The 13,705-nt window shown below is 44.8% G+C and overlaps 1 protein-coding gene across 1 annotated transcript in view; it reads left to right on the top strand.

Moving 5' to 3' along the window:
- The first annotated feature begins 214 nt into the window (after nt 1-214).
- The window catches only part of LOC124039101 (chondrolectin-like), a 29,057-nt gene continuing 15,566 nt past the window's right edge, over nt 215-13,705 (top strand). The window contains exon 1 of the mRNA XM_046354983.1: nt 215-524. Coding sequence (XP_046210939.1) covers nt 425-524 — 100 coding nt within the window. The 5' untranslated portion in view covers nt 215-424. The remainder of the gene's footprint in view (nt 525-13,705) is intronic.

Raw genomic sequence — 13,705 nt, 5'->3', positions numbered from 1 at the left:
ATTTAACTTGGGGAGCACGTGTGTCGATGCGAAATTGTCGGTGGGGGTGCGAGGTGACAGCTGTGGCCCCGCCTGGTCGATCAGCTGCAGAGGGACCCCACCAGCCCAGAGAGGAGAAAGAAAGGGAGGGGATCAATAGGCGCTGGTGTGGGTCTCACTTTCACTCCTTCAATCTCTCTGGTGGGCTAAATGCGCGAGCCCCCGTTCTTCGAACACTATTTCTGTTCTCGAGCGCACGAGGAAGCAGGTCCAAATCCTGATTACAGCATCTTGCTCACTGAAATCCGGAAATATCGGGGGAAACCATGACAACAGCGGAAACCGGAGATTGAGAGCAGAACGGGGAACTCTGATGTAAGGGAAGAAGCATCTTGTTTTACAAGAACAGTTTGATTTCAAAGCCCTTGCTTTTTCTCTATCAAGTATGGAATCCTCGATGACGCGCGCAGAGCAGAATATCATGACAGTTCTATGGGGACTGATGGTCATGGCCTCCAGCGGCCATAGCGCACGAATTGTCAGTGGTAAGTTGTGATGATAACTTTTATCAAGTTCATACAAAAACAAAATAAGTATTATAAGACAATAAGATCTGAGTATTCAGATTTTGCATATCCTCAAAATAAAAGTAATAAAATAATAATGTATTGTTCATTCACATGAAAGAAACAATAATCTCAAACGTGAACTACCAGTGAAATTTAACCATTTGTGACTATGCTTACATATAGGTATGTCTATAGCTCATCATCATCATCATCATCATCATATTTAGATGGAAATTAGTGAATTTAGGAATTAAAATTAGTCACACAATAGGTTATCTGAGAAGATATCAAATTCTCTCCATATGGAATCATGTTTTCCAATCATTTCGTTATTCCTGTAAAAAATGTCATTACATGTAAACTGTTATTCATGCAGATTTGCTGTTATGCTTTATTTCAGGTTTGTTTTTAGAATTGTTTATTTCAATAGCTATGTTTTTGCCCTGTTCTGTTTCTTTGTGTTCTGGAACGTAGCCCTGTTCTGTTTCTTTGTGTTCTGGAATGTAGCCCTGTTCTGTTTCTTTGTGTTCTGGAACGTATCTCTGTTCTGTTTCTTTGTGTTCTGGAACGTAGCCCTGTTCTGTTTCTTTGTGTTCTGGAACGTAGCCCTGTTCTGTTTCTTTGTGTTCTGGAACGTAGCCCTGTTCTGTTTCTTTGTGTTCTGGAACGTATCTCTGTTCTGTTTCTTTGTGTTCTGGAACGTAGCCCTGTTCTGTTTCTTTGTGTTCTGGAACGTAGCCCTGTTCTGTTTCTTTGTGTTCTGGAACGTAGCCCTGTTCTGTTTCTTTGTGTTCTGGAACGTAGCCCTGTCTTTCATTTTTGTTCAATGATTCAATGATTTTGTTCAATGATTCGTTTCTCACCTGGTCTCATCAGCTCCCTATTTAGTTCTGTTCTTATTTTTATTTTTATGGTTGTGAGGTATTGTTGGTTTTGACTGCCTATCTGTGGTTGACCATTGCCTGCCTGCGACCACGATTCCTGCCTTCTGTGTAGGCTTAATAGACATCTGGACGCTGTCTGCATGTGAATTTACACCTTTTTCTCCCTGTGTATTCATTACATAAGGTAGTCTCATACCTTATCTTCCTAACCCTGGCATTCATTTTGAATGTACATTACGTGTGAATTGAAATGTGGATATCCTCACTCTGGCTGGATTTCAATAGGAATTATAATGCGTCTTGCAGGCCTGATGTGACCTGTAAATATAGAAATTACAATCAGTAGACAGAGACGTCATCCACATATTTCTATGCAAAACTCCTGGTGGAGCATTTGTAGCGCGCCATAGTGCTGAATGGGGCTGAAAGGCACCAAAACATCGTTAAGGGTCATGGTGAAAGTGTCACAGCTTGACAGCCTGTGTCTGGTCTGTGTCGGTACTGTACGACGTCAAATATAGTAGTCAGAATGAATCACAATGAAATTAAATACCTGGATTTGTAGCAAACTTTTAAATAGTTCACTGGTGGGGATCGAACTTGATCATAATAAACACATTCTAGAGCGCAAAACGGCCCTTCTAAATTTGTGTGGGGGGGGCTGTCCTGGCTATTGTAATGTACATAGGCTTTCTCGAGTGGGGGGGGGGGGGGGGGCTGTCCTGGCTATTGTAATGTACATAGGCTTTCTCGAGTGGGGGGGGCTGTCCTGGCTATTGTAATGTACATAGGCTTTCTCGAGTGGGGGGCTGTCCTGGCTATTGTAATGTACATAGGCTTTCTCGAGTGGGGGGCTGTCCTGGCTATTGTAATGTACATAGGCTTTCTCGAGTGGGGGGGGGCTGTCCTCCTGGCTATTGTAATGTACATAGGCTTTCTCGAGTGGGGGGCTGTCCTGGCTATTGTAATGTACATAGGCTTTCTCGAGTGGGGGGGCTGTCCTGGCTATTGTAATGTACATAGGCTTTCTCGAGTGGGGGGCTGTCTGGCTATTGTAATGCATATTGTAATGTACATAGGCTTTCTCGAGTGGGGGGGGCTGTCCTGGCTATTGTAATGTACATAGGCTTTCTCGAGTGGGGGGGGGGCTGTCCTGGCTATTGTAATGTACATAGGCTTTCTCGAGCAGACCAGAACCTTTGGTACCACTAGGTTGATACACAGTAGCCAATCAGCAGAGCTCGTGACTTCACGCTTCAGACAAGACATTGGGGGTCTGCCTGTAAAACTGTGAGTTTCTGGCCACTGTATTAGGGTACAACTCGGCCCTCAACAAAAGGCCTTATGAAGTATGTATTGTCGTAAAGAATTTAATTTGAATGACAACATATTCACTTAGGATCTCATTTGGTGAAGGCCACAGGACTGTAAATGAATGAATGTAACAACCATGTCTCTGTCACTATCAAACCAGTCATGGGTGGTACTGGTAACTCTAAAATTCACTTGAAAGGCACGCTGGGAAATATGCAAATAAGGCTTAAAACCCTACAGCAGAGCTATTAAATTTCAGTCCTGGGGGGCCTTTTTTTGATGGCTCTTCAAAGAACTAACCCATGTATAGTCGTTCAGAGACCCTAAAACGGTTCCACTATGGCATCGCTCTCAATAACATTATTTGGTTCAAACTCATACCTATTCATTTAAAAAAAAGTGTACTGTTACGGATTCTGAGTTGTGTGTGTGCATGTGCTTGCCTTCGTGCTTGTTATGAATGTGTGTGAACCAGGGAAATGTCCTTATAGGTTTTACTGCCAGGTGGTTATTGGGGTTGTAAAGATTGAGTGTACAGTCTATGTGTTGTTCCTTCCCTCTGGGCCTCTACATTTTTTAAATACAGAACATAACTTACAGCAGACTGCTGGTCTACATGTGTCAATGCTGTCAGTGTCATGAGGCAGGCTGCTGACTTAACATGTTTGTTTTCAAATCTGTTACAGAGGGAGAGAGAGAGAGTCTGATATTATATTTCATTAGTCTTGCTAACACCTATCTCTCCAGGTCCTACTGACATCAGTCTGGAATGGCTAAGAGATGTGCCCCTCTTTAATCTACAACATTTCCCTTCTGTGTGATTTAGACTAAATAAACTGCATGTTTCCCCCTTTGTTGACACAGAGGGGGAAAAATACTGAAAGAGACAGACAGAGAGGATCGGTGAGAGAGACAGACAGACAGAGAGGATCGGTGAGAGAGACAGACAGAGAGGATCGGTGAGAGAGACAGACAGAGAGGATCAGTGAGAGAGACAGACAGAGAGGATCAGTGAGAGAGACAGACAGACAGAGAGGATCGGTGAGAGAGACAGACAGAGAATCAGTGAAAGAGACAGACAGAGAGGATCGGTGAGAGAGACAGACAGAGAGGATCGGTGAGAGAGACAGACAGAGAGGATCAGTGAGAGAGACAGACAGACAGAGAGGATCGGTGAGAGAGACAGACAGAGAGGATCGGTGAGAGAGACAGACAGAGAGGATCAGTGAGAGAGACAGACAGAGAGGATCGGTGAGAGAGACAGACAGACAGAGAGGATCGGTGAGAGAGACAGACAGAGAGGATCGGTGAGAGAGACAGACAGAGAGGATCAGTGAGAGAGACAGACAGAGAGGATCGGTGAGACAGACAGACAGAGAGGATCGGTGAGAGAGACAGACAGAGAGGATCGGTGAGAGAGACAGACAGAGAGGATCGGTGAGAGAGACAGACAGAGAGGATCGGTGAGAGAGACAGACAGACAGAGAGGATCGGTGAGAGAGACAGACAGAGAGGATCGGTGAGAGAGACAGACAGAGAGGATCAGTGAGAGAGACAGACAGAGAGGATCAGTGAGAGAGACAGACAGAGAGGATCGGTGAGAGAGACAGACAGAGAGGATCGGTGAGAGAGACAGACAGAGAGGATCAGTGAGAGAGACAGACAGAGAGGATCAGTGAGAGAGACAGACAGAGACAGACAGACAGACAGAGAGGATCGGTGAGAGAGACAGACAGAGAGGATCGGTGAGAGAGAGAGAGACGGGTGAGAGAGACAGACAGAGAGGATGAGAGAGACAGACAGAGAGGTGAGAGAGACAGACAGAGAGGATCGGTGAGACAGACAGACAGAGAGGATCGGTGAGACAGACAGACAGAGAGGATCGGTGAGAGAGACAGACAGAGAGGATCGGTGAGAGAGACAGACAGAGAGGATCAGTGAGAGAGACAGACAGAGAGGATCAGTGAGAGAGACAGACAGACAGAGAGGATCGGTGAGAGAGACAGACAGAGAGGATCGGTGAGAGAGAAAATAAAATAATAATCCTCATGCCAAAACGCATTGTGCCACGAAGCAGGATATACGCTGTGATTGAAACAAAACACAACAAAGGCTAATAGTTTGTTAGCACCATCTGATCTAATTCACTCAGGAAACAGTCATTAAAGAAAATCTAAATGCATATTCCCATGAAACTGATTGAGATCAAGTGATTGGTATGCACAGGCAGTTATCACCGGTAAAAGGTGAATTATCATTGAAAGTAGTTATGCCTAACTTGGTGTTTGAGGGTATTAAAAACAGAAAATGTTCACGTGGTGGTACTGTATGTCTGGGTATAGGCAAACAGTGCAATTGGAGGATTCATTTTATGCTTAGGCCTATTCTACAATGATATTCAATAGGCTACATTTATTGAGAAATGATCACCTAATAAAACATCCTAAATTGCGCTCACCTAAAAACAGTAGCTCCACACCACTGGAATGAAAGGAACGTTGGCGTCTTTACTCTAGAACCTGAGCGCTTGCACACATAGGAGGTCCCATGGAAAAATGGGCCCCCTTAAAGAAATCAAATGCCCGTCCAACTGATTCGTTCTGGCGCCGACCCTGCAGAGAATCAGTGAGCGAGGGGGATTGATGATCAGTGAGATAGACAGACAGATAATCAGTGAGACAGACAGATAATCAGTGAGACAGACAGACAGATAATCAGTGAGAGACAGACAGATAATCAGTGAGATAGACAGACAGATAATCAGTGAGAGACAGACAGATAATCAGTGAGATAGACAGACAGATAATCAGTGAGATAGACAGACAGATAATCAGTGAGACAGACAGACAGATAATCAGTGAGATAGACAGACAGATAATCAGTGAGAGAGACAGACAGATAATCAGTGAGAGACAGACAGATAATCAGTGAGAGACAGACAGATAATCAGTGAGATAGACAGACAGATAATCAGTGAGAGACAGACAGATAATCAGTGAGAGACAGACAGATAATCAGTGAGAGACAGACAGATAATCAGTGAGATAGACAGACAGATAATCAGTGAGAGAAAGACAGATAATCAGTGAGATAGACAGACAGATAATCAGTGAGACAGACAGACAGATACTCAGTGAGACAGACAGATAATCAGTGAGATAGACAGACAGATAATCAGTGAGAGACAGACAGATACTCAGTGAGATAGACAGACAGATAATCAGTGAGACAGACAGACAGATAATCAGTGAGATAGACAGACAGATAATCAGTGAGAGACAGACAGATAATCAGTGAGACAGACAGACAGATAATCAGTGAGAGACAGACAGATAATCAGTGAGACAGACAGATACTCAGTGAGACAGACAGACAGAATCAGTGAGAGACAGACAGATACTCAGTGAGATAGACAGACAGATACTCAGTGAGAGACAGACAGATAATCAGTGAGATAGACAGACAGATAATCAGATAGACAGACAGATAATCAGTGAGACAGACAGACAGATAATCAGTGTGATAGACAGACAGATAATCAGTGAGAGAAAGACAGATAATCAGTGAGAGACAGACAGATACTCAGTGAGAGACAGACAGATAATCAGTGAGATAGACAGACAGATAATCAGTGAGAGACAGACAGATACTCAGTGAGAGACAGACAGATACTCAGTGAGAGACAGACAGATAATCAGTGAGATAGACAGACAGATAATCAGTGAGAGACAGACAGATAATCAGTGAGATAGACAGACAGATAATCAGTGAGACAGACAGACAGATAATCAGTGAGACAGACAGATAATCAGTGAGATAGACAGACAGATAATCAGTGAGAGAAAGACAGATAATCAGTGAGATAGACAGACAGATACTCAGTGAGACAGACAGACAGATAATCAGTGAGATAGACAGACAGATAATCAGTGAGAGACAGACAGATAATCAGTGAGACAGACAGACAGATAATCAGTGAGAGAGACGGACAGATAATCAGTGAGAGAGACAGACAGATACTCAGTGAGAGAGACAGACAGATACTCAGTAAGACAGACAGACAGATAATCAGTGAGAGAGACGGACAGATAATCAGTGAGAGAGACAGACAGATACTCAGTGAGAGAGACAGACAGATACTCAGTGAGATAGACAGACAGATAATCAGTGAGAGACAGACAGATAATCAGTGAGAGAAAGACAGATACTCTGTGAGATAGACAGACAGATACTCAGTGAGACAGACAGACAGATACTCAGTGAGACAGACAGATAATCAGTGAGATAGACAGACAGATAATCAGTGAGAGAAAGACAGATACTCTGTGAGATAGACAGACAGATACTCTGTGAGACAGACAGACAGATAATCAGTGAGATAGACAGACAGATAATCAGTGAGAGACAGACAGATAATCAGTGAGAGAGACGGACAGATAATCAGTGAGAGAGACAGACAGATACTCAGTGAGAGAGACAGACAGATACTCAGTAAGACAGACAGACAGATAATCAGTGAGAGAGACGGACAGATAATCAGTGAGACAGACAGACAGATAATCAGTGAGAGAGACGGACAGATAATCAGTGAGAGAGACAGACAGATACTCAGTGAGAGAGACAGACAGATACTCAGTAAGACAGACAGACAGATAATCAGTGAGAGAGACGGACAGATAATCAGTGAGAGAGACAGACAGATACTCAGTGAGAGAGACAGACAGATACTCAGTGAGATAGACAGACAGATAATCAGTGAGAGACAGACAGACAGACAGACAGACAGACAGACAGACAGACAGATAATCAGTGAGAGAGACAGACAGATACTCAGTGAGAGACAGACAGATACTCAGTGAGAGACAGACAGATACTCAGTGAGAGACAGACAGATACTCAGTGAGATAGACAGACAGATACTCAGTGAGAGACAGACAGATAATCAGTGAGAGACAGACAGATACTCAGTGAGATAGACAGACAGACAGACAGATAATCAGTGAGAGAGACAGACAGATACTCAGTGAGAGACAGACAGATACTCAGTGAGAGACAGACAGATACTCAGTGAGAGACAGACAGATACTCAGTGAGAGACAGACAGATACTCAGTGAGATAGACAGACAGATACTCAGTGAGAGACAGACAGATACTCAGTGAGAGACAGACAGATACTCAGTGAGATAGACAGACAGATAATCAGTGAGACAGACAGACAGATAATCAGTGAGAGACAGACAGATACTCAGTGAGAGACAGACAGATACTCAGTGAGAGACAGACAGATACTCAGTGAGATAGACAGACAGATAATCCGTGTGATAGACAGACAGATAATCAGTGAGAGAGACAGACAGATACTCAGTGAGAGACAGACAGATACTCAGTGAGAGACAGACAGATACTCAGTGAGAGACAGACAGATAATCAGTGTGATAGACAGACAGATAATCAGTGAGAGAGAGACAGATAATCAGTGAGAGACAGACAGATAATCAGTGAGAGAGACAGACAGATACTCAGTGAGAGACAGACAGATACTCAGTGAGAGAGAGACAGATAATCAGTGAGAGAGACAGACAGATACTCAGTGAGAGACAGACAGATACTCAGTGAGAGACAGACAGATACTCAGTGAGATAGACAGACAGATACTCAGTGAGAGACAGACAGACAGACAGATAATCAGTGTGATAGACAGACAGATAATCAGTGAGAGACAGACAGATAATCAGTGAGAGACAGACAGATAATCAGTGAGACAGACAGACAGACAGACAGATAATCAGTGAGAGAGACAGACAGATACTCAGTGAGAGACAGACAGATACTCAGTGAGAGACAGACAGATACTCAGTGAGATAGACAGACAGATACTCAGTGAGAGACAGACAGATACTCAGTGAGATAGACAGACAGATAATCAGTGAGATACAGACAGACAGACAGATAATCAGTGAGAGAGACAGACAGATACTCAGTGAGAGACAGACAGATACTCAGTGAGAGACAGACAGATACTCAGTGAGATAGACAGACAGATAATCAGTGAGAGACAGACAGACAGACAGACAGATAATCAGTGAGAGAGACAGACAGATACTCAGTGAGAGACAGACAGATAATCAGTGTGAGAGACAGACAGATAATCAGTGAGAGAGAGACAGATAATCAGTGAGAGACAGACAGATAATCAGTGTGAGAGACAGACAGATACTCAGTGAGAGACAGACAGATAATCAGTGAGAGACAGACAGATACTCAGTGAGAGACAGACAGATACTCAGTGAGAGACAGACAGATAATCAGTGAGAGACAGACAGATACTCAGTGAGATAGACAGACAGATCATCAGTGAGAGACAGACAGATAATCAGTGAGAGACAGACAGATACTCAGTGAGACAGACAGATAATCAGTGAGAGACAGACAGATAATCAGTGAGAGACAGACAGATACTCAGTGAGATAGACAGACAGATAATCAGTGAGAGACAGACAGACAGACAGACAGACAGATAATCAGTGAGAGAGACAGACAGATACTCAGTGAGAGACAGACAGATACTCAGTGAGAGACAGACAGATACTCAGTGAGATAGACAGACAGATAATCAGTGAGAGACAGACAGACAGACAGACAGATAATCAGTGAGAGAGACAGACAGATACTCAGTGAGAGAGAGACAGATAATCAGTGTGAGAGACAGACAGATAATCAGTGAGAGAGAGACAGATAATCAGTGAGAGACAGACAGATAATCAGTGTGAGAGACAGACAGATACTCAGTGAGAGACAGACAGATAATCAGTGAGAGACAGACAGATACTCAGTGAGAGACAGACAGATACTCAGTGAGAGACAGACAGATAATCAGTGAGAGACAGACAGATACTCAGTGAGAGACAGACAGATACTCAGTGAGATAGACAGACAGATAATCAGTGAGAGACAGACAGACAGACAGACAGATAATCAGTGAGAGAGACAGACAGATACTCAGTGAGAGACAGACAGATACTCAGTGAGAGACAGACAGATACTCAGTGAGAGACAGACAGATAATCAGTGTGAGAGACAGACAGCTACTCAGTGAGAGACAGACAGATACTCAGTGAGAGACAGACAGATACTCAGTGAGATAGACAGACAGATCATCAGTGAGAGACAGACAGATAATCAGTGAGAGACAGACAGATACTCAGTGAGACAGACAGATAATCAGTGAGAGACAGACAGATAATCAGTGAGAGACAGACAGATACTCAGTGTGAGAGACAGACAGATACTCTGTGAGAGACAGACAGATACTCAGTGTGAGAGACAGACAGATACTCTGTGAGAGACAGACAGATACTCAGTGTGAGAGACAGACAGATACTCTGTGAGAGACAGACAGATACTCAGTGAGAGAGAGGGATTGATATTCTCAGAGGATGAAAAGGGGTGGTGAGGAGAAGTAATGAAGGAGAGAAACTAAGGAAGAGGTGAATTAGGGGAAGGAAGAGCAAATGAAGCATTTAGAGAAAAGAAAGAGAGAGAGAAAGAGAGATAGAGTGAGGGAAAAAGTGAAGAATAGATAAAAAATGGGATTTGAGGAATCAGAGCAGCAGAGGCAGGGCAGAGAGAAAGAATGAATGAAGGAGCACAAGAGAGAGAGAGAGAGAGAGAGAGAGAGAGAGAGAGAGAGAGAGAGAGAGAGAGAGAGAGAGAGAGAGAGAGAGAGGGGAGAGAAGAAGAAAGGCAGAAAGAAAAGATGATGACGATTTCAGTTGAGAAGAAGAATTTTGAGATATCCGGACAGGAAGAATAATGGCGCCGGAGGGGATGGCTGCTGTTTTACTGGCTCCAATTGTGCTATTTTGTGTGTGTGTGTGTGTGGTTGGGGGGGAGGGGTTTCACGTTGTTTGTAATTGTAACATAATGTTTCTGCACTGTCTCTTATGACCGGAAATAACTTCTGGATATCAGCACAGCGATTACTCACCTCAAACTGGACCAAGATTTTTTATTTAATGAGTCAGATGCGAAGGATACACTGTTGCTCCCGAACCAGGCTCAAATCACGGCATTCACATGAAGAGGAGGCGAGAGCCGCAGATTCGGGTGTCTTGTGAGAATCCGTTGGCGAGTGGGTAACCCGCCTCTACCACCCGTGCTATTGGTCAACGTGCAATTATTGGAGAATAAACTGGATGATCTCTGTTTGAGATTGTCCCAACGGGACATTCAATACTTTCACAGAGTCGTGGCTGAACGACTACATGGATAATATATTGGCTGGGTTTTCCGTGCATCGGTAATACAGAACAGCTACCCCCGATAAGACAAGGGGTGGTGGTCTGCATCCATTTGTTAATAACAGCTGGTGCGTGAAATCAAATATCAAAGAAGTCTGGAGGTTTTGCTCGTGTCACACCTCCCTGGTGCTCTGCTCGTGTCACACGTCCCTGGTACTCTGCTCGTGTCACTCCTCCCTGGTACTCTGCTCGTGTCACACCTCCCTGGTGCTCTGCTCGTGTCACACCTCCCTGGTGCTCTGCTCGTGTCACACCTCCCTGGTGCTCTGCTCGTGTCACACCTCCCTGGTGCTCTGCTCGTGTCACTCCTCCCTGGTACTCTGCTCGTGTCACGCCTCCCTGGTACTCTGCTCGTGTCACGCCTCCCTGGTACTCTGCTCGTGTCACGCCTCCCTGGTACTCTGCTCGTGTCACACCTTCCTGGTGCTCTGCTCGTGTCACACCTCCCTGGTGCTCTGATCGTGTCACACCTCCCTGGTACTCTGCTCGTGTCACACCTTCCTGGTGCTCTGCTCGTGTCACACCTCCCTGGTGCTCTGCTCGTGTCACGCCTCCCTGGTGCTCTGCTTGTGTCACACCTCCCTGGTGCTCTGCTCGTGTCACACCTTCCTGGTGCTCTGCTCGTGTCACGCCTCCCTGGTGCTCGAAGGCGCCAGGCTACCTGTCTTTACACACACCTGTCACCATATTACGCACAGCAGCGCTCATTGGACTCACCTGGACTCCTTCACATGGGTGATTGCCCCTGTTCCTCGGTGGTGTTCCCGCATTCATTGTTGTTATATGTCCCTGTCCAGACACTGTTCCAGTTCTGTTTTGTGTCCGTCAGTTATTAAACCTTCACTCCCGGTACCTGCTTCTCGACTCCTGTGTCGATCCTTTCAGTTCGATCCTTTCAGTTCGCCTCAGGAAGACTACTTTATGATATGCTCTAGACCAGGTATTCCTAAACTGGATACTGGGGGGTACGCCACACAAAAATGTGATTCACATGAAAAAAATAAAATAACAGTCCAAGATGTGTTGTGTATCTGTACTGATGGAGCAAAAGCCATGACAGGGAGACATAGAGGAGTGGTAACGCGCGTGCAAGCAAGCACACTCTTCTCATTAACCTGTGGTGAGTTATTCACGATGTTTGATGAACAAATTGTATGTACGATGTATGTACGATGTACAAATTGTATGTACGATGGTACGAAGTAAAGAGCAAAATGATTGATTATTATTATATTATTTGTGCCCTGGTTCTATAATATCACTTTGTCACTTCCCACGAGCCAGATCGTGAAAAGCTCACACTCATTCTTATGTTTAATAAATGTATCGTATAGTGTGTGGTGTGCGGCAGGCAATAATGTAATAAAACAACATTTGAGAGTGCGCTGCCCCTGGTGCTAGAAGGGGTACAGCTAGAGGTTGAATGTAAAAAGTTTGGGAACCACTGCCCCTTGTCTATTTACTACCACACAGAGACTCAATGTGCTGTGTACAAAGCTCTAGACCACCTTTACTCCACACAGAGTCACGTACAAAGCTCTAGACCACCTTTTCTCCACACAGAGACTCATACAAAGCTCTAGACCACCTTTACTCCACACAGAGACTCATACAAAGCTCTAGACCACCTTTACTCCACACAGAGACTCATACAAAGCTCTAGACCACCTTTACTCCACACAGAGACTCATACAAAGCTCTAGACCATCTTTACTCCACACAGAGTCGCGTACAAAGCTCTAGACCACCTTTACTCCACACAGAGACTCATACAAAGCTCTAGACCACCTTTACTCCACACAGAGACGCGTACAAAGCTGTAGACCACCTTTACTCCACACAGAGTCGCGTACAAAGCTCTAGACCACCTTTACTCCACACACAGAGTCGCGTACAAAGCTCTAGACCACCTTTACTCCACACAGAGTCGCGTACAAAGCTCTAGAGCACCTTTACTCCACACAGAGACGCGTACAAAGCTCTAGACCACCTTTACTCCACACAGAGTCGCGTACAAAGCTCTAGACCACCTTTACTCCACACAGAGACGCGTACAAAGCTCTAGACCACCTTTACTCCACACAGAGTCGCGTACAAAGCTCTAGACCACCTTTACTCCACACAGAGACGCGTACAAAGCTCTAGACCACCTTTACTCCACACAGAGTCGCGTACAAAGCTCTAGACCACCTTTACTCCACACAGAGATGCGTACAAAGCTCTAGACCACCTTTACTCCACACAGAGTCGCGTACAAAGCTCTAGACCACCTTTACTCCACACAGAGACGCGTACAAAGCTCTAGACCACCTTTACTCCACACAGAGTCGCGTACAAAGCTCTAGACCACCTTTACTCCACACACAGAGTCGCGTACAAAGCTCTAGACCACCTTTACTCTACACAGAGTCGCGTACAAAGCTCTAGACCACCTTTACTCCACACACAGAGTCACGTACAAAGCTCTAGACCACCTTTACTCCGCACAGAGTCGCGTACAAAGCTCTAGACCACCTTTACTCCACACAGAGACGCGTACAAAGCTCTAGACCACCTTTACTCCACACAGAGACGCGTACAAAGCTCTAGACCACCTTTACTCCACACAGAGTCGTGTACAAAGCTCTAGACCACCTTTACTCTACACAGAGACGCGTA

Source organism: Oncorhynchus gorbuscha, linkage group LG07, assembly GCF_021184085.1.
Source record: "Oncorhynchus gorbuscha isolate QuinsamMale2020 ecotype Even-year linkage group LG07, OgorEven_v1.0, whole genome shotgun sequence".
Lineage (NCBI taxonomy): Eukaryota > Metazoa > Chordata > Actinopteri > Salmoniformes > Salmonidae > Oncorhynchus > Oncorhynchus gorbuscha.
This window is presented reverse-complemented; position numbering and strand designations above follow the sequence as displayed.